The following is a 21,909-nucleotide window of genomic DNA, read 5'->3' on the forward strand; positions in this document are numbered from 1 at the left end:
AGGACAGTGCTGCTGCCTGGCTTCTGGAGATTGCCCAGGAGGAAGCTGTCTCCTGGCACTTACACTTCACTTTCTCCCCATATGCTACTGGTGCCCTTCCAGCTGTAGCCCTGGTGCTGAATCTTAGAGGGGGTGAGTCTAAATAAGTCCTAAGTCTGTACAGGCTCTTTAGAGAATCCCACAGTTTTTTCCAACACCCAGTCCCCACTGGTTTTTGCAGCCAGAAGTTATGGGAATGTATCTTCCTAGTGCTGGAACCCTGAGCTGGGTGATCTGGTCTAGAGCTGGGACCACTTGCTCCTGAGGTATCCCTCCCGATTTTTATCCACCACAGGTTAATATGGGGCCATCCCTTCTGATGCCTCTCCATGCCTCTGCTCCTACCCATCTGGATCAGTGTGGCTTCTTTAAATCCTTGGTTGTTGGACTTCCCTACAGCTTGATTTTCTGACGAATCTGGGTCATATTTGTTTTATAGTCTAGTTGTAATTCTTGCTGTACTTGTGTACAGAAGCAAAGTGTGTTTATACCTCAATCTTAACATTCAGATTTAAAAACTGCATTGGAAATGGAGTAAGAATAGCAAGCAGTACTTACTAGCCTGCTTTTTAAATGTTAAAGTTTGGGTAGATGTTCTTATGTGTTCATCCTCCAATCATGTTTTTATAAAATTACCCCCCAAAAGTTTAGAATTGTGAAAAGCAAGTTAGAAATTCTTGAGGAAGGTGATCCTGGGAAACAAATCAGTCTTAAGCTTTAAACATAATTCAACTAATGAGATTTTCTTATTTCAGTGTTCGACCACCTAAGAAAAGTTGGAAGAAGATCTTCAACCTTTCAGGAGGAGAGAAAACACTTAGTTCATTGGCTTTAGTATTTGCTCTTCATCACTACAAACCCACTCCCCTGTACTTCATGGATGAGATTGATGCAGCCCTTGATTTTAAAAATGTGTCTATTGTTGCATTTTACATATACGTAAGTAATCATTTAGAGGTTCTTACCCTAAAAGTTTTATGAGTGCCTCAAACATTGCACATGGAATTCTTTGACTTATTTCTTAATTTTGAACTTTTTCAAAACTATTCCCTAACTCCATGTCCTGCAGTATCAAAGGAAACAAAGTTCTTTACTTGAACCAAATATTTTCATTTGGGGAAAGTAAAATATAAATTGATAATACAAATTAATTGCAGAAACACAGCTAGAATCTTCTATATCCTGCCTAGAATTTGTTTTCATTAGAAGATTTCTAAGCAAAATACCCAAATTCCTCTCAAATACTGTTTCATAAATTACCCATCTTATCATTCCTGTTTATGTTAATTATTGATGTATTGTTAAATGTATTGCCTAAAATAGATTGCAGGGAGGTAAAGCTTAGATGATGATTATATGATGTACCTGTCGATACTTAATATTTCTAACTTACTTTTTCTTTTCTCTTTAGGAACAAACAAAAAATGCCCAGTTCATAATAATATCTCTTCGAAATAATATGTTTGAGATTTCAGATAGACTTATTGGAATTTACAAGACATACAATATAACAAAAAGTGTTGCGGTAAACCCAAAAGAAATTGCATCTAAGGGACTTTGTTAAACTTGTTTATACTGAAAATTCATCAAATTGAATCAGCATAGATTCAGTGTATTGTATTACTACTATTTTTCTTTGTAAATTATTATAGTCTGTATAAAATTCATATTCCTAAACTGGATCATGTAACCTGGCTCCTAGTTCATGCTGTTAGAAGTCTAATAAATAATTCTCCCTACCTGCTTCTAGGAGATTATAAGAATCTGACAATTTTGTGAGCAGACTATGGAGAAAATAAGATATCTAGAGGGTCAGGTTGCTGCACTTTTTCCCAAATTGCTACCAGCAGTTAAAAGTATGTTAGTTTAGGTAACATTAAAGTTCTAAACTAGTTCATGTTTTCAAGACACAGCATACTCTCATGGACCTTGGACTTACAGTGGGAAAACTTACCAACTACTAGTTTATAAATTCCAAAGGGAGTCCAGCCCCGGCTGGTGTGGCTCAGTGGATTGAGCACTGGCCTGCGCACCAAAGGGTCACTAGTTCGATTCCCAGTCAGGGCACTTGCCTGGGTTGCAGGACACATCCCCAGTTGGGGGCGTGTCAGAGGCAGCCACACGTCAATATTTTTCACCCTCTACCTCCCTTCCCCTCTCTAAAAAATTCTAAAAAAAATTCTTAGGGTATTCCAATAATTTACTAATTTAGACAATCACTATGTTTATTAATCATATACTGGGAACATTTTTTTAAATAAGTCATTCTGAATTATAAGGATGAAAATATAAATACTTTATATGCTTGTCTAAAATTTGAGGTATATTTAAAACACTTGCTAGAGGGCCAACAAACAGTTGTCTGAACATGACTGGGATATTGCATACGGTGAAGAGAAGAAATGCCACTATAGTTACTTCATGAAAGAAAGGTGTATACAGAGGTTAAATTCCTTAGTATAAGTGGAAATTAAAATGGAGGGCTGTTCCCCTACCAAATTGTCGTGGGTTGTTTGTGTGTGTGTTTTTACACACTGTATTAGCTCAAGAAATACACTACTGGAAATAAGTTGGCAACCACGTGGTTATCAGTTTTCAGTATTGAGTCAAAAGTCTACCCTTAGTATCCAATTTGTACATATTGATCTTGAGAACTTAAAAGAGTTAATTAGCTCATTATTTAGTAAAGTGTTAGGAGAGACTAAAAATCCAACAAAGATTTGTATCATAATGTAAATACATTAGTGTGGACTTAAATAAATATCTGAAACTCAAGTGTAGTCTTTTATTTATTAAATTGCATTGTGAAAAGAAAGGCAGGCTGCCACAGGCAGCACTTCATTTGCGTGTGTCTGGAGTTTTGGAAGCTTGACTGTTTTCCTACAAAGGACCTTAAGATTTTGTTCGGAGGTTCTAGCAGGGGAGTGCAGCCTTCAACAATGTGTGTGGCTTCAGGAGGGACACATGGAGTAGTGAGGGAGAAAGGGGACATCCACCTAGCCAGCCAGATCAGCACAATCACCCTGGCAATAGATGTTACAGCCAGCCAGTTTGTCCTCACACCCTTGTCATTTGTTTTCAATCAAGATTATGTAAAAGTAACTAGAAAAGGCTATAATTAAAATCAAGAGCAGAGGTGAATGGAATTAAATAATTTATTACATTTTAATAACCGATGGAGTAGTAAAGCTTAGTACTAAGTTTTAAAAAGTTAAAAGTATGTGATATCCACAAAATTCCAAAGTTACCACTCCTGAGTCTGAGTGCCTTCTTAAGCCACTCTAAATATCAAGAACTTTAAGAAATACATACTTTTGTTATATATAAATATAAGAAATATTTCAATATATACTTTCAATATTATCGTCTCATCCTCCTGGTAAAATTAAGAAAGAGAACAGCATGTTTAAGAATCAGTTATTTGGATACAGGCATAACTTGGAGATACCGCAGGTTCATTTCCCGACTCATAATAAAGCACGTCACAATTTTTTGGTTTCCTAGTGCATATAAAGGTTATGTTTATGCTACACATATTGCAGTCTATTTGGTACAATAGCATATATTTTTAATAATGTATATACCTAAATTTAAAAATGCTTTATTGCTAAAAATAAAAAAAAAAATCTGCAAAGCACAATAAAACAAGGTATACCTGTACTTGACTATATTCATGCACACTACATAAATCAAAAAATCAAGTTTTAGTCTATTAAAAACTGGCAAGTTACAAAACTGGCCAAATACCACAGCCAGTGTGGCTTGATTGGGCATCATCCCTTGAAAGAACAGGTCACGTGTTTCATAAGGGCCCATGCCTGGGTTGTGAGTTCAGTCCCCTGGGGCACAAACAGAAGGCAACCAATTGATGTTTCTCACATCCATGTTTTTCGCCCTTTCTCCCCCTTTAAAAAAAAAGTGATGTCAAACAAAATGTTGCTAAGTTTATGCTTCAGTTTTTAGCTGTGATTCTTAATAGATTAGAAGCCCCAATATAATAAATATCTTCGCGTACTTAAATCCTTTTCTTTGTTTTCGTTTTTCCCAAAGATGTTACTATTTATAGAGGGGAAAGGGGGGTAAAGAGGGAAACATTGATGTGAGAAACAATGATCAGTTGCTTCTCATGCAGGACTAGAACTGTGACTCCTCCCATTGTAGGACAACGCCCAACCCAGCCACACTGGTCGGCTTAAATCCTTTTAAAGGTAGCATGTCAGGGTTGCCGGTTCAATTCCCAGTCAGGGCACAAGCCTGGGTTACAGGCCAGGTCCCCAGTTCATTGCCATGAGAGGCAACCACATATTGATATTTCTCTCCCTCTACCTCCCTTCCTCTCTCACTAAAGATAAATAAGACCTTTTAAAAATAAATAAAATAAAGGTAGCATGACACCATGAATTAAGAAAAGAATATATGGGTGGCCCATATACTAACTACATGGCCTTGGACAAATTACTTTGTGTTTTTTCTTCTACAAAGTTCATACCTACCTCTGAAATGTGAGATTATGTGCTTGATACATAACACATTGCAGTGCTTATTAATATTTACATGTTTTTAAAACATGTTGGCCCTGGCCTGATTGTTCAGTTGGTTAAAGCATCATCCCCATTACACCAAGGTTGTGGGTTCCAGCCCTAGTCAGGGCACATACAAGAAGCAACCAATGAATGCATAAGTGAAACAAAGCAATGTATCTCTTGCTCTCTCAAATCAATTTTAAAATTTTACTTTTTTTTAAAACTACATGTTGTGACAATATTTTAATCAAAGTCAATACAATTTTAGCATCAGTATATATCTCCCCCACTTCCATTACACCCTTCATGTATTTCTTGTCCAACAATAATTAATTGCGCTAGGTATATTATGCTGGTCATAAATGACCCTAATGTAGCCAGCCATCTTAGTTTTAAGACTCTCTTTTACGCAAAACTCAAGAAAATAAGATTTAATTATCGGTACTTTGCAATTAACACAAAGGAATGTTTGGCAAACAATTTAAGATAATTTTTAAGGTAAATAGCTAACATGTTGCCATGTTTGATAAGAATGGAATATACTGTTCTAGTAACATGTTTCACAGTTTATATCCAAGAACTGCTTTCACTGACCACTAAAATACTACACAAGTTAAATATCCTAAAATAAATTAACACAAATCACAGAATATAAGTACTAAAAAATGTTGCTGTGTCTCCCCTAACAACACTTAGATTTCCAAAGCAATAGCTTTATTAGAAGTGAATGTTGATAAACATTTTAAGGTTCAACAAATCTAAAACAATGTGTGGATCAGGTATGTTTGATCAAAAACATCTTTTGACTTCCAATCAAGATGCTCCATAGGTAAATATGGCTCACCTCCTTGCACAACCACATCATAATTAAACTAAGCTAGAGAACAACCATCACTCAGAACCATCAGAAATAAGAGTTGAATGGAAGTTTGACACCTACAGAACTAAAGAAACCACATACATCCAGACTGGTCGGAGACAGGGAGATGTGGGACAGGCTGACCCCACACACACATGTAGTGAATAAAAATTCAGAAGAGATCTCCAGAGTGAAGGGTCCTAGTCTCCCAGCCCAGGGATCTAGTGCCAGGAAGATAAGCCCCAATACTTACGGCTGTAAAAACCAGTGGGGTTTGAGTTAGTGAAGGGACGACTTAATTCCCAAGAAGTGCCTCTTTAAAGGGCCCGCACACAGACGTACTCAGATTCTCCCCCAGCTCCAGCACTGGGGTAGCAGCTTGAAAGGCACCAGTGGCATATAAGGAAGAACTGAAGTGGCTCGCATCAAGGAGAGCTGGGGGACAACTTTCTCCCAGAGGCCATTGTTCTTTTTCTGAGCCCTCCCCCCAACAGGTGGGGTTCATATCTGAGACTCCACCAACCTGGATGACACCATTAGCTCCGCCCTAGGGAATCCCTGAGGCTCCACCCACCCAACACATCAGAACTCCAGAAAAAGAACTAAATGGAGATGAGCAATTTTTGAGATGCATTATTCAGAACACTGGTTATAAGGATGCTCAAGGATCTTAGTGAGGACCTCAACAGCATAAAAAGACCTAAACAGAAATGAAGGATAAACTAATGGAAATAATGAACAATTTACAGGGAATCAATAGTAGAATGGATGAAGCTGAGAATCAAAGCAATGATATGGAATATAAGGAAAAATAAAATACCAATCAGAACCACCACCAAAAAACAATTCCAAAAAAGAAAAAAAACCGAGGATAGTATAAGCAGCCTCTTGGACTTCAAGCATACCAACATTCACATGGTAGGGGTGCCAGAAGAGAAAGAGCAAGAAATTGGAAATCTATCTGAAAAAATAATGAAAGAAAACTTCCCTAATTTGGTGAAGGAAATAGACACGCAAGTCCAAGAAGCAAAGAGAGTCCCAAACAAGATAGATGCAAACAGGCCCATGCCAAGACACATCATAATTAAAATGCCAAAAGTAAAGACAGAATCTTAAAAGCAGCAAGAGAAAAGTAGCTACCTACATGGGAGTTCCCATAAGACTGTCAGCTGATTTCTCAAAATCAGCAAGAAGGGATTGGCAAGAAATATTCAAAGTCATGAAGAGCAGGGGCCTACAGCCAAGATTGCTCTATCCAGCAAAGCTATCATTTAGATTCGAAGTGCAGATAAAGAGCTTCCCAGACAAGAAGAAACTAAAGGGGTTCATCATCACCAAACCATTATATACAAAATGTTAAAGGGACTCATTTTTAAAAAGATCAAAACTATGAACAATAAAATGGCAATAAACATATACCTATCAACAACTGAATCTAAAAAGCAAAAAACAGAGACAGAATTATGGATATGAAGAGCGTTTTGATGGTTGCCAGATGGGAGGCACGTTTGGGCTAATGGGTGAGGACATGAGGGGATCAAAAACTACAAATTGGTAGGACAGAATAGCCATGGGGATGTAAAGTACAGTACAGGAAATGAAGTAGCCAAGGAACTTATACGCATGACCTACGGATATGAAAAATGGTATAGGGATTATCTGAGAGAGTAGGGAGTACTGAAGGCAGGGAGCAAAGAGGAAAAATTGGGACAACTGTAACAGCATAATCAATAAAATATAATTTAAAAGATTTGAACCAAAAAAATAAAACATCTTTAAGCAATGCTTTACATTTTAGAATTTGCTGCTTGATTTTAAAACTTCACCATCTTTATTTGCCCATTTATAAGTTTCAAGCCACCAAAAATAAAGGGACAAGCATTTTCAGGTTTTTTCCTTTTTTTAAAAAAAGATTTTATTTATTTTTTAGAGAGAGGGAAAAGGAGGGAGAGAAAGGGAGAGAGACATTAATGTGTGGTTGCCTCTTGTGCGCCCCCAATGGGGGAGCTCGTCTGTAACCCAGGCATGTGCCCTGACTGGGAATTGAACTGGCAACCTTTTGATTTGCAGGCCAGTGCTCAAACCACTGAGCAACACCAACCAGGGTGCCATCTTTTAATCTAAAAGCTACTACATATGGAGAACTGCAAAGCCAATCACTACAGTATATTAATACTAAAAGACAATATTGGTACAAGAATGTTTAAATGTCACAGCAGTATTAAGTCAACCTCTCAAACCAATAAAAAAAGCAGGATAACAATACTCAAATCAAGAAATTACTTGATACTCTCATTTCTAACACATTTCAACAACAGAAGCATGAAAGATTTAAAACATTTCTATATGTTTGTTGCAATGCTAATAAAATTTAGTTTCCCATTTTACTTATCCATGCAACCCCTATTTCTCCATTTAGCAATAGTTGTTAGTCCCTGTACAGAATAAGCTTATTTAAACAAGTTAGATTTGAATTTTCAATGAAAAACTATATTCCACATAAATTCCTTCAATAAATATAAAGTGTGACATAATATGTTCTTTAAATCATGCAGACTGTTAGATAAACTTGGGTAAACAGATAGAGAGACTTCAGAAAAACATTCTGAAGTGATTTCATTTAGAAAGGTTATAATGTGTTGGTTAAAAAAAAGGATCAACATCAGTATCAATGAAATTAGTGTAACTATAACAATGTTTAGAATTTTAAAAAATTCAACTTCCTTTACATCATCAGGCCAGGAACATGGCATCCTTTTTGAAGAAATTTTTATTTTAGGAATGAGAAGTTTCTTTATTTGTCCAAGTTCTGTTCTGTTCCAATCTTCTTTCAATACTTGTCTTACTGGAGGATAAATTTCAACACATTGGACCTCAGGAAGTGGTCTTTGTTTCAAGACCTGCACACGCTGGCGGACATCGTCAACTTTTTCTAGGAATTTAAGCGGAGACTCTTCTGGTAAAGATGTTGTCAGTGTCATTAATTCAAGCTGCTGCTCTCTCATTTCTTTTATTCTTTCAATTTGTGGAGTATGTTCTTGATTAATTAGATTATCAACATCACTGAGAGCAGTTAGGAAAAAGTTTTTTTTCTGTTCTAATGTATCACTAAGCTTCTTAAAATACTGGAGAACAACTTCTTTCTCACTTTGGACCATTTTCTCTGAATGAGATTTTTGTTCTTCCAGCTTTTCCATAATACGAGTAAGATTTGTCCAGTGTGTGTCTGTTAACTGTTCAAGCAGTTTTTGAGGCGTGTCCTTTTCTTTCAGATAGGCACTTTGAAGATCATCTATAGGATGACCATGATGTTGGCCTATCGTAAGGCAATGACCACAAACTAACTTTTTATCTAGTAGACAGTAAACATTTAATGGTTGTCTGTAATGTTCAGGGCAAGTGACAATATGTGGATGATCTTCTTGCTGGTATTTTTCAATAATAGCCCTTAATGCAAAGTTAACAGGTAAAGATTCAATACCAGTTGGAGCAATTTCAATACTACTTCTGCAATTAGGACACTTGAGTGGAATTCGCAAAGGTCTCCATATATAAAAGTTACCAGATGCCTGAAGAACGTTTTCCAAGCAGGTTCTACAAAATGTATGAGAGCATGGTAGTACACGAGGATCTTCAAAAATACTATAACAAATGGGACACGTTAACTCGTCCTCAAAATTGTACATTTCCTGTCAAGAGAAAAAAGTATTTTAAGTCTACACATAACAAAGATAATTGCATATATGTAAAGTTTTAGCCGTTAACCTCCAAACTGTTAATATATTATACCATGCTTGTCATTTAAAAGAAGATGAAAGGTGATGAAATTAAATCAAAAAACATACATGCATAACCAACAGATACGGACAACAGTGCAGTGATGGCCTGAGGGGTCAGGGCTGGATGAAGGTGGGCAAAGGAGGAGAAAATGGGGACATCTGTACTAGTGTTAACAATAAAAACAAAGTTAAAAAATAATTATAAAACATATGACGAGAAAAAATAATAAGAAGATGACAGGTATTTACTAAGATTTAAAAAATCTAACAGTCTTAGTAGTGCAATTCTTTTTTGTTTTTGTTTTTAATTATTAATTTATTTGTTTGTTTATTCATTTATTTATTTTTTACAGAGAGGGAGAGAAACATCACTGTGTGGTTGCCTCTCACTCGCGGCCCCAACTGGGGACCTGATGTGCAACCTAATCATGTGCCCTGACTGGGAATTGAACCAGCGACACTTGGCTCACAGGCTAACGCAGTAGTGCAATTCTTAATATATAATATTGGATAATTGATCATCATTAAGAATTTATTTGGGACAAAAATCATACCAAACAATTCTAATTTGTAATGACTGAAACTGAAGTTATTTAAGTTTGTTCCTACAAAGATTTAAGTTCAAAGTGTTCTATTGACGTCTACTTAAATATTATAACTATTTTGTGAAACTTTTCATATTCTAAAATGCTAAAAATAAGTTAGGTTTAGCAGAATTATATCTAACTCAAAAGAAAAATTCATGCTCTCAGTTGGCTCAACCATAGTTTCGAAAGCAAGTTACTAAATTTCTCTAGTAACTGTTATTATAAGGTCCTTAGCTTCTTGAACTGGACTACTAGTGTGCTTAAAACCCACTAATTTTATTTATTTATTTATTTAAATTTTGAAAACATGTTTATTAAAGCTGGGGGCAGTGAAACAAGGAAGGGCATTGGAAAGAAAAAGCAACAGGAGAGCCTAGGTGGGGCTGCTTTAGCTCTCTAGAAATGTTAAGGTAATTTTAATTTGAAGATTTAGAAGGGAAAAACATTTTGAATCGGTCCTTACAATGAAAATCAGTTTGAAAGATGAGGTGTTGATCATGGTAACTGAATTATACTAGAACATGAGTAAGAAAGAACACCATTAGTCAGCTCTCCTTCATGAAAGAAGCCCAGCAATAAATAGTTCAGAGACCCTCTCTGACACAATTAACTTGACCTCTTGGCAAGCTATTATTGACATTTCCAACAAGCCTGACAAGTGTTGCACCTAATCACCTCTTTATAATATTCCTTTGTACCCATCAATGCAAGCCACAATCCTCAGGACTTACTTAGCCCTGACAGAGGAAAATCAAGTTACACCACTGTTTAAAGAACCTTGAAAAACAAAACAAAAAGCCCGTGTCATTTATGTAAAATATAAAGATTATCACATCCTCCTCTATAAAAAGACTGAAAATATACTTTTTAAGTATATTTTATTAAGTTGTTACAGCAGTCCCAATTTTTTTCCCTTTGCTCCCCTCTGCCCAGTACCCCCCTTCCCTCCAGCAATCCCACCCCCCACAAACTGTACTTTTAATAAACATTAAAAACCTCTTTAGATTTTTTAGTTCTATGCTCCCTACCTTTACCGTTTTCAAAACCAAACTCTTACTCATGTTTCAAATCTCAATTTAAGCCTTCCTCCTCCCCAATTAGGTGCCCTGTTAATTTCAACTGAATGTTGTACTTCCACTTTATAGCACGTAACTGGATTTCATTTAGAAAAAATCTGTAACTTTTTTCTACACATTAGAATGTAAACCTACAATAAGGGCAGGAATTGTGTCTAAGCACAGAATGTGACACACAGTAGGCATTCACTCGCAACTAGTAAACCAACAATAATATCAGATCTTAGTTTTTTTGGGTTTTTTTTAAATAGCAAAATCTCTACTTTCTTAGGAGAAGCTATTAACAGGAGAGTCCATCAGAAAACACACTCTATTCAGACTGACCAATATTTAGAACCCTAATAAGCCAGGATGTGTCAGACACTAAGCTTCTTTAACTGTGAAACATTCCAGGAAACTAACATAACTGGGCAACAGTTCAGAAGATGACATTCACTGCACATAAATTCAAGTGAATGCATGTTGGAAAGACTTTATGACTTTATCCAATTATCTTAGATGATACAACACTACCCAAGAAAAACAAACATGTTTCTCAGTGATGTCATGAAGGAATAAACAAAATAGCACTTAGAAAGGAATAAAATTTGAGCAGTGGACATATATTCTATTTAGATTTAATATTAGAGCTATTTAATATTTAAGTTCAAAAATGATCCCTGGAATAGAATCCAACTGTTCCCTCTGAAGTCCTACATTTGTCAAAAGCTACAAAACACTCTCCCTAGAACCCATTTAGGGATCCCAAAAGCTCAACTTTCTTTAGAATTAGGCTATTCACAATAATACTAAAGAAAATATCTCCTGAGCTTATATAAAAAAGAAAGCAAATATTGAAATTATGGTCTCAAGTCACTTCCATAGTACATAAAATTTTAAATAAAATTTCATCGGAAATTTGTGAATAATTTGCAAATTCTACTCTTGGACTACCCCCTTCTTGCTGATTTATTAAAAACTAATTTTAGGCAACAAATTCGTGAGAAGTCAGATACTGAGAAGCAAGCCTGGATGACAATAACTATAAGACTAGAAACTTTCTGACTCTGGCTGCTGCCCAAGAAACAGAAGATACATAGTACTTTTGTCTCTCCCTGTATTCTCAGAAAAAAATGGCTTTCAACCTAAAACTCTATGCAAAGAAAAATAAAAAAGCTTTTCAGAGTAGATTAAAGATAATTTGACATGAAGAGTTCTCAAAAATGAACACATCCCCCCTCCCCCGTACTTTGTAAAGAAGCTACTGCAGTGTGAAAAGCAAGGCCCTTCACCAAGATAATGGTGAAACTGAAGTCTGGGAAAAGTGTGAAGCAAACTTAGAGAACAGTCTGGAGGAAGAAGGCAGAGATCCAGAAAAAAATGTCTTTAAATAAATAAATGGAACTAAGAGAATATTTCATGTGTCTGAACATACTATGAGGTAATAAGAAAACTAAATTTAAGGAAAAGTGATAGAAACATGAAAAGAGAGGAAATATATGTAGTACACTATATGGCTTAGTTGTCTTATTATTCACAAAATTATAAATATTAAATATTGATTTGTTCAAAAAGCATGACTATCATAGACAGTCATGTCAGTGTCCTCACAAAATTCCTATGTTGAAATCTAACTTCATGTGATGGTATTTGGGAGGTCATTACATCATGAGGGTGGAGCCCTCATGAATGGGATTAGTGTCCTTACAAGAAGACACACCAGGACTTCTCTGTCTGCTTTTCCTCATATGAGGATCCAGCAAGAAAACAGCCATCTGCAAACCAGGAAGAGAGCTCTCACCAGAACCCAAGTATGCTGACATTTTGATCTTAGACTTCCTAGCTTCCAGAACTGTGAGAAATAAATGTTTGTTGTTTAAGGCACCCAGTCTAGATTCCCAAACTAAGAAAATGATATAATTATATTTGGGGGAGGGAATATGGAAAGGAAACCATATTTAAGTAATAAATACATTTTCCCTTATAAGAAGTCGATATATACCTAAAAGTGAAAAATCAAGAAATCACATAAAAAGTATATTATTTAGAAATACAGAAGCAAATATCGAAAGAAATCATTAGAAAAAATAAGTGATTGCTTCTGGAGTGTAGGAATCAGAAATGGGGCGAGTGAGGCAGGGCTCTGCTTTTGTTCATTATAAACTTAAATACTCCTGCTTTACTTTCAACTACTACCATGCAATTAAAATATAATAAAATTTTAAAGAAAGAAATAAAGACAATTCTACAAACATTCTGGCAGAAAAGAAAGAACCTAATAAAGGAAAACAAAAACATACTAGTCTCCAAATTCTCTTTTAGGGGACTGTAAGTTCCAAAGATGGCCACAATAATTGCCCACATATGTTCTTCTACAATGTGACTTTGCTGGTCTCCCTCCCATCAAGAAATGAAATCTATTCTCTCCTTGCCCCTCCCCCGCAAAAAATCTGGACAGGACACGTGACTGCTCTGACCAATAGGATACAAGTGATGCTATGACAGTACTGGATATGGCCCTTAACAGCCTGGAAGATTGCTGCCTTAGTCACAAACCGCTGAGTAAACAGTCCAGACTATTCTGCTGAGAGAGGCCAAGCGGAAAAGCAAATGAGGTGCCAGACATGTCAGTAAAAAAGCCATCTTGGACATGCAGCCAGCCAAGCCTTCAGATGTTTGTTACACAGCAGTTATCACCAAAGCAATAAGGATGCTAAAACACAAAGAAGCAATGTCCACAAGGTCTGGAATAGATCACGACCTACAAATTCTGTACCCAGCCAAGATGTAATTTATTGATGTGAAACGATAAAAATACTCTTGGCAAAATCTATAGGGTTAAAAAAATATTCTAGAGAGCAGAGCTGAAGCCATATACTTTCATTACCAAAATCATATACTCTCATTAACCTGCTATTTTCTCCAGGAATTGCAAGTAAAAATGGGTAACTTAGTTTGAGATTTCCTGCTTCTCTTTTAAGAGTTACCAAGAAATATGAATATAAAAACACGTTTTAGAGAGAAACCTAAAGGCTAAATTATCTACTTTCAAATTATTTCACAAATTTATTGTGTTTAAGTATCAAAAACACATTTCTGAATTTCTAAACTTTTTATGTAGTCTTTCTCCAGAGGGTTGATTTTCTATGGAGTCCTCACAATGTCTAACCAGTCTGTTACAGATGGGTCAGCACTGATGAGAAATGATGGAGAATTAGGCAAAACCAAAAATAGCACTGCTCATTCTCCTGTGTAAACACTTTTTTAAGTTTTAATTCACTAATGTGTAATTGCCTTTCATCTCGAAACATTTATTACATTTTACATCCACTGAAGAGAAACTATATTCACCACATTATAGTTAGATGACTTGCTCTAAGACTTAGAATGTGAGTCAGCTATAAGTCTGGAAAAATTCAAGGGGTGCCACCAACCAGATTGGGGCTCACATCGTTGTGGCCCTAACTGATAAAAAGTACATTTCATGCAATTACACTTACTTTAGAAATACTAAAATTGTGCATTCTATATACACAGGGTAAGTTTTAAAAATACTTTTGTACAGCCCTGGTTCAGTGGCTCAGTTGGTTGGAGCACCATTCTGTTTTCCAAAAGGTTGCGGGTTCCATCCCTGGTCAGGGCACGTGCGGGGGTGGCAACGGAATGATGTTTCTCTCTCACACCCATGTTTTTTTTTCCTTCCTTCCTCCCTCCCTGCTGCTCTTTCTCTCCCTTCCTCTCTCTGAAAGCAGTGAATGTATCCTCAGGTGAGGATTAAACTTAAAAATAATACTTTTGTACATATAAATTATACAAAACAGTGAAAGAGCACCCTCTTTCAAATTTAAAAAAAAATCCCACCGGTCAGATCTGATTTCAACTCTGCCCATTTGTATTGTTTTCCTGCATTTTGACATCAACATGTCTCACCAAACTAAAAAAAGAAACTATTAATACAATTTAACCAGAGAATAAAAATTACCTGAAAATTTCTTTTGTAGTCACTTGATCTCCCAGAGTTTACCCACTTTGTTGATCTTCTGCTTTGAAGACTGAATATACTTTATCTTCTCCAAGTTTTTCAGGTTCTTATTCTAAAATTAAAATTAATGTTTTAGAACTACAGTCTCAAAAAAGATATTAAAAAGGATATGGTGGTTATTTCACCGTCTTTGATGTTTACCTTCCCTACACGTCATTGTGTTTTTAGAAAAGTAGTGACAAGTGTCAGTTGTTGCAGCAGCAGAAGAGGTATCATTTGTACCCTGAAAGTCCCAACACTTCTGCGACTAAATAAATTGTCACAAAGGACTTCTTTTATAACGCCAAGTATCTTACGAGCTCTCAAAAATACTGTTAGCCAGCAACGGTGATGACGGGGCGAACAGTCACGGTCACTTCGGATTGCTTAAAGTTTAAGTAGAAGGCAAGAAGTATCCATGGCACTGAAAGACTTTTGCCTTCTTAAAACTGTTAAGTATTGATTCAGGTTATTCCCATCAATACGTCTGTTCATTAAACTATTGTGAGACCCTGGGTCACTTTTACCTAAATGCATCCCAGAACTAAGGTGCTACATTTGCAAAATAAACACAAATACACCCATCCCCTGTTAAGTCCCCAAAGAACCGCTCACAGAGAAAGGACTCAAAATAGCAGCAATCTTCTCTCTCTCTCTCTCTCTCTCTCTCTCTCTCGGGGGTTGACGAGCACTCCTCCCGGGCCTCCCTCCTCAGGTGCCTCCACCGGCTCGGCGCCTCCACCCGGAAGCCCGACTCGCGACGCAGACCCGCTCTGTGGAGTCCGGCCCCTCCCAGCTTCGCCGCCGCGGAGCGCCGTCTCCCTCACAGAAAAGTCCTGCCACAATGGCAGGAAGAGAACGAGGTTCCCCAAACTCCCCAACGGGGACAAGAGAGAGTAGATGCAGGACCCAAGCCCAGTCTCTCCACCAAGCCCCTCGAGTGTCCGCCAAACACACCCAAAATACCAGCCTGTGCTACGGTGAGAGAAAAGGAGCCCGGAGTAGCCGCCGCCTTCTCGAACCCGAGGAGAAGCTCTTTAGACTCACCCGGAGCCGTTTCACAGGCCAGCAGCTAGCTCCCCGCCCTCTAAGAGGAGGCGGTGAACGCCTCCGCTTCCCCGCCCTCCCCGCCTGAGGGTCCTCAGGTGCTCAGATGAGGCGGGGCTTCGCGGAGCCCCGCGACGCCCCTGCAGTCTCCCGGCAACATTCAACTGCTCAGCACCCGCCAATGGGAAAGAGCGCGGGGTTGCAGTTCGAAAGTAAACCGCCGGCGGCTCCAGGCGGGGCGGGAGGCCCGGCGCCAGCTCTCCGCGCCTGCGCACTAGGTGCGGGCCGCCCGCGCGGAAGCCCCGAGGCGCGCTTCCGGTGGCGTTTCGCGGTGTGTGGGAGCTGCTGAGAGCCGCGGGGTTGGGTCGGGGTCCCTTGTCAGGAACCGGGGTGGCGCCAGTGGTCCCCGGAGAAGTGGGGCCAGGCAGCAGGCAGCGATTCGTACGACTATTTATTTAGATGGAGCCATGGACTTCCGTGGTTGCTTCACAAGTTTCCTGCTTGGAGACGTCTCCCCACGCGCTATAATGGCACACGACCCCCCCCGGAGCAAGGTCCGGGCCCCAGAGCTCGGTTTCTTTTGTTTACGGACTCTGGACACTTGCCCCTACCCGAGTACTGGGGTGAGCGTGGGAAGAGGGGGCTTCTGATTATCTAGAATTCTTACACTTAAAGAGAACTAATCCTGCAAGAGCTAGTGGGACGTTAGGACTCAGGACGATCTCCCTGCTTCTCTCCCTACTCTTCCCGCCTCCACTTTATGAAAATAGTGCCTAGAGATGACTTCCACAGAATTCCCGACTTCCAATTCAATTTCTCCACCAAGTTCCTATGTCACGTTCTTAATCCCCTAGAATCAGAAAACATGCATGTCAATCCTTTTCCCTTTTTTTCTTGAGAAACTATCATACATTCCCTCTCTTAACTATATATACTTAGAAGTCACCACTGCAAAATAAAATCATGAGTATTGTCCTGTGTATTGCCAGTACATTCGGGTCTTAAGCTCTTAAATATTAAATTGCAGGAAAACAAACACGATAAAAAACAAGGTGATGAGTCCAGAGTCAATCTCAGATGTCTTCCCCACTTCAGTAATTGAAGAAGTTTCTTTATGATGAGTGGATTATGACAATATCCAGAGATACCCGCTATTACATGGTGGTAATTGTAACAGGGAATAGAATAAAAACTTTAAGCTATGTCGTCGGCAGCCGTCCGTCTCGAGAGACGATGGTGTAGCTTCTTAAGAGTCTATCTGCACCGCCGAGAATGGCCGTGCAGTCCAACTCGGGAGTGACACGGTATCTGTCTCCTCCCGTGTTGAATCGACATCTTGTGATGACGCTGGAGTGTCCTCTCCAGTGAAGCTGAAGCTACAGACCCTGGGCAGGGTGATATGGAGGGTCTGCTGTTGCCCATGCAGCAGACCCCCCCTCTCTTCGCAGCTGAAGGATCCAAGGGAAAGACGGAGTCAATACAGCTTGGCTTCAGGTGCGCCGCAGGAGTTGCCGGTGTTGACTACAACGTCAAACCGCCTTAGGGACTCTGGCTCCGGATTTTCTGTCGGGGTTTACTCCCTTAGCCTTTCCCCTGAAGAGGTATGCCGCAAGGCAGCGGAGGTTTTTTGGAGTCAGAGTTTTCCTTCTCTGATGTGCCCTGACTGGAAGATCTGGAAGATCGAACCAGCGACACTTAGCTCGCAGGCCAACGCTCAATCCACTGAGCCAAACCAGCCAGGGTCTTTAAGCTATGACTGACTATGAAATTGAGTTAGAATAAAACGTGCTAACAAACTAATACAAAGAACTCACATACTTAGTTTCCTTATAAGCATATTGCAAACGCCAGCAGTTCCAGTTCCTGCTCGTACAAAAAACAGCCTTGACCAGGACTTCGGTGATGCAGACCGCCCAACTGCAGGAATTTGGCTGGCACGGACCAGCTCCAGGATGCTGACACATTCAAGCTCCGTATCAGGACCAGCAAGGACACTGCCTGCACGTCCACAGCCTGTCTCCCCGATCTCTTTGTTCTCCTTGTCCTTTGCCCTCCTTATAAAAACACTTGCCAGTATTGAGATGTTAAGATAGGCTTTGCGATGAGAGTCCATTGTCTACCAGGTTGCTAGCACCTGCATAAAACCACTTTCCTTTATATCAGCACCTGCCTCCAGAGTTGGATTTCGAAGCAGCAGGCAGCCTTTGGTTGTAGTATACAAGAACATTTCAACTTTGTTATACACCTAGGTTTTCTAGTTAAATATATAGCAATAGACAGCTTTTTAACTTCTGTCAAAACAATATGTTGTGAATATCTTTCCATGCCAATAAATGTAGTATACTTCTATAAATTATTCTTTTTTTTTTTCCAAAGCATAACTAACTATGATGGTAACTATGGACTTTGGGTGATTGTGATATCAGTGTAGGTTCATCATTTACAACAAATGTACCACTCTGGTGGAAAATATTGAAAATGGGGGAGGCTATTCATTTGAGGGGAGCAGGAAATATGTGGGAAATCTCTGTACTCTCCCTTAATTTTGCTGCGAACCTAAAAATTCTGTTAAAAATAATAAATTCTTAATTTTAAAAAAGCTTTAAAAATTTTAAGTGTAATCCCTCCAGAATGAATTAATGTGGCTGAATTATACTTTGAACTGTTAATTTTTTCCACTTGGGTTTTCCCCTCTGCGCTTCGTTACTTAAAAAGAATTATGTGCTTAGCAAGAAAGCAAAAATAGCTTTCACTCGACTTAACTGGCTTTTGTTTTCTGAAAAGCCTCAGCCCATTGAGGGAAAAGCATTTAAGGGAAGAGACTGAATGTTCAGGACCAGAAAGAAGTGTAATAGCTCCAAAATAGAGATTACTCGGTCCTAATGGAGGCAGCTATGACACCTAAAAGGAAGGCCTACATCTGTTACTATAGGGAGACTGATTTAGAGGCCCATGGGTTCCCAACTTTGCCAAAGATTTCTATAACTCAACAGGACCAGAAGTGCCAGAGGGCTAGCTACAGGAGCCTACAAAAGCAGCCTTAACAGTGAAAGTCACCTTACATACTTACGTTTATGAACTCGGGATGAAAAGTGGCCATATACTAAACCTGACAAGCTCTGGGGATGTCTGCATGGCAGCTTTACAAACTCAAGAGACAGAAAGTAACCACATAGGACAGCCTGAAATGAAAACTTTCTAACTAAAAGCAGTTCATGGCAGGTAGTCATGTCCTAGGGCAGTATTTTTCCATAACAAAGGTCAATAGTTACCCTAACTGTGCCTGTTGTCTTTTTGCATCTAGGGTAACCTGATAACATGTCTTTGCAATAACGATAATTTCCCTTTTTTCAGACCCCTCAAAGCACAGACACTGCACCAGGTCAGACTCCCTGACGCAGTTGAAGGCTAAAGTATGAAATAAAATCTATTATCTAAAAATATTTTCTTTATTTTTTAAAAGATTTTATTTACTTTCAGAGAGGGAGAGAAACAGCAGTGTGGCAGAGACACATTGATTGGTTGCCTCTCACAACCCCCAGTTGGGGACCTGACCCCCAACTGGGACCTGGCCCACAACCCAGGTACACGCCCTGACTGGGAATCAAACCGGAGACCTTTCAGTTTGCAGGCCAGCACTAAATTCACTGAGCCACATCACCCAGAGCTAAAAATATTTTCTGATGACAAAAAAAAAAAAAAAAAAAAAAAATCATTGGTGAAAGAAATTAAGTGGAAAATATACTATTCCCACCCTTGCTAGTAACCACTGTTCACAGTATGGGGCATATAGAAATTGTCTCAACTTATGAATTTACATCAGAATAAAAGCCTCACTGTTTTTCCCCCATCACCAAAGAATAAAGTTAGTGGATTCTGGCATACTGATGTCACCTTGGACTTAATGAAAACATGGCTTATTAAGTCTTTTAAATCCTTTTCCTGTTCATAAATTGAACAGCTTCTGTATTCTCTAGGTTTTCTATGTATTTACTAACATCTGCTGGATTGTGAACACTAGGCTTTATATCATACCTTCCTAAGGAATGTATAATGTTCTCTTCTCCCAGAACCTTCCTTTCTCCCCAGCAAGCACTTCTTCCTAGAAGACATGCAGTGAGGGGGTAAGTTGGTTATAAAAATCCATTGCACCTGTCCCTTGGCTCGATTAATTAATGTACCCCTTTAGTTTTAAAGTGCAGTTCCTTTAAATCACCTCCCACCCTCAATTTCCAAAACCTGGGAAAATTTTCAAGGCTTCTCCTAAGATTTCTGAAAACTTCCATGGATTTAGTTGGAAGTGTCCCTTAGCCCCATGGGTGAGGTCTCTATTTCACCCCTGTGTCATGCCAGAATGCACAGCTCAAACTCCTTTCTAGCTTCCACAAGAAAGCTCTTCACCTCAAGCATGTTATATTAGAAAACTCTTTACTAGAGGTTAGAGGATCGCATTGTACAGCACCCAGCATTCCACCATCTCCTTTGCCTCCCTCTTCTCTCCTTTCTTCCCAGGTCCCTCTTCATCCAGTCCCAAATTCTTCCCACCCAGTTATTCAGGCAGCCTCCTGTCTCTCGTAAGCCTATACTTCCTAAATTTTAGTCTTCGAACCAACAGCAGCAGCAGCAGCACCAAGAACTTCTTAGAAATGCAAACTTTCAGGCCCAACCCCAGATTCACTGCATCAGAAACTCCTGGGGCAGAGGGCTGGCAATCTGTGTTTTAACAAGCCCTCCAGGGTTTTGATGCCTGTTAAAGTTTGAGAACCTCTGCACTCACATCCAAGGTTTAAACTCTTCCCCCATATCTGCCTCTGAAATTACTTTGTGAATGAAGGAACATCCTACCCCCACCAAAAGAAAAATCGTCACACTAGCTACTGTATTGTGAGAATATATGTATATCCCTATCAAACTATATTCTATATTCATTACAATACATTTGCTTCTTGCTTTTCTTTCTCTACCCCTCCGATCAAACAGCTTCCCTTACTTGTTGGAAACACAGAGGTAGAGCAAGGGACCTGCCCATTCTTCTGACCACAGCCTGATTTACTGAGTTGCCAAACCACTCCAGAGTAAACTGGGTGGGGTCCACCCTGTGGGTATTTGATAGCCAGTGGATTCAGGACAGGACACTTAAGTGTAAGAGCTTGTGGGGATAAGGTGAGCATGGAGTTAACTAGCAACACCAGATTCTGAGTGGTTGAAAGGTTAATATAAATTAGGGGCACTCCCATTATACCAACAGGTAATTAACTTAAAGGCTTTGAGCTACTTTGGAGGAGCAGAGGACACACAGGAAGGGAAGCGACAGGAGAGGAACCCCAATCCCAACCCCCACCATGCCCCAGAAGTTTACAGACCATGTCGTGAGCAAATTCTCTCAAGAAGTAGGGGACACCGCATTCCCCAGAGACTGAAGCTCTTTTTAAAGACTGGGAAGAGACCTGGGACTTCACTGAGCTGAGCCCTCTTAAAAGCACAGTGACTCCTTTATGAGCTCTGAATTTGCTTTCCCAATCCCACCTCCCATTCTGTCTCTTCCATCTCTCAAATCCTGGTTCGTTTTTGGTCACTGCCACCTCTGGTCATCTCTCTTATGCATGGTCAACCCCTTATTTCTTCGGTTTTTCTTTCCCTGACCTTGTTTTCTACCATTCCACTTCCTACTGACATTTTCTTTCTACTCTAACCTCTGGTACTTATAGGAAAGCAACTCCCCCATATATTCTACCTTTGTGGTCAAAGTTCCCTCCACTTCTGAAAGCTAACTTTTCCCTGAGGAACCCTGTCTCCTTCATCTTCCCCAGGAACACTGCTCTTTCTCTCACACTCAGGTACAAGACTAACCTGATCTCATCAGCTGTGGACACAGACAAGAACACAGTTTGTGTTCGTTCCTTCATTTGCCACCACCAGCAAAACCTTGGCCCCCAAAGTTTCCCTCATGACCCCAGAGGGTAACTCACATATACTTTTGCTCTTCTCCCCAAGACCTT

General features: G+C 39.2%; 2 protein-coding genes across 6 annotated transcripts in view; one reads left to right on the forward strand and one right to left on the reverse strand.

Moving 5' to 3' along the window:
* SMC4 (structural maintenance of chromosomes 4) overlaps nucleotides 1-2,814 on the forward strand; it is a 38,817-nt gene extending 36,003 nt beyond the window's left edge. For both annotated transcript variants that reach the window (XM_090273354.1, XM_090273362.1), the window contains 2 exons: nucleotides 795-978; nucleotides 1,451-2,814. In XM_090273354.1, coding sequence (XP_090129480.1) covers nucleotides 795-978; nucleotides 1,451-1,603 — 337 coding nt within the window. In that variant the 3' untranslated portion in view covers nucleotides 1,604-2,814. The remainder of the gene's footprint in view (nucleotides 1-794; nucleotides 979-1,450) is intronic.
* Nucleotides 2,815-7,326: 4,512 nt separating this feature from the next.
* Nucleotides 7,327-16,113, reverse strand: TRIM59 (tripartite motif containing 59). Of its 4 annotated transcripts, none has more exons than XM_090273371.1 (3): nucleotides 15,911-16,113; nucleotides 14,825-14,936; nucleotides 7,327-9,110 (listed from the first exon to the last, which is right to left on the reverse strand). In XM_090273371.1, the coding sequence occupies exon 3, from the start codon at nucleotides 9,105-9,107 to the stop codon at nucleotides 7,899-7,901; it is 1,209 nt and encodes a 402-aa protein (XP_090129497.1). In that variant the 5' UTR covers nucleotides 9,108-9,110; nucleotides 14,825-14,936; nucleotides 15,911-16,113; the 3' UTR covers nucleotides 7,327-7,898. The 4 variants fall into 4 exon arrangements, with proteins under 4 accessions (XP_090129497.1, XP_090129327.1, XP_090129412.1 ...); XM_090273201.1 differs by lacking the exon at nucleotides 15,911-16,113 and adding an exon at nucleotides 15,834-15,904; XM_090273286.1 differs by lacking the exon at nucleotides 15,911-16,113 and adding an exon at nucleotides 15,821-15,904.
* Nucleotides 16,114-21,909: the final 5,796 nt, after the last annotated feature.

Source organism: Furipterus horrens, unplaced genomic scaffold, assembly GCF_987537825.1.
Source record: "Furipterus horrens unplaced genomic scaffold, mFurHor1.1.pri manual_scaffold_1, whole genome shotgun sequence".
Lineage (NCBI taxonomy): Eukaryota > Metazoa > Chordata > Mammalia > Chiroptera > Furipteridae > Furipterus > Furipterus horrens.

Bases quoted from the DNA above. Each gene is read 5' to 3' on its own strand.
- TRIM59 (XM_090273371.1), bottom strand. From the start codon at position 9,107: ATGTACAATTTTGAGGACGAGTTAACGTGTCCCATTTGTTATAGTATT.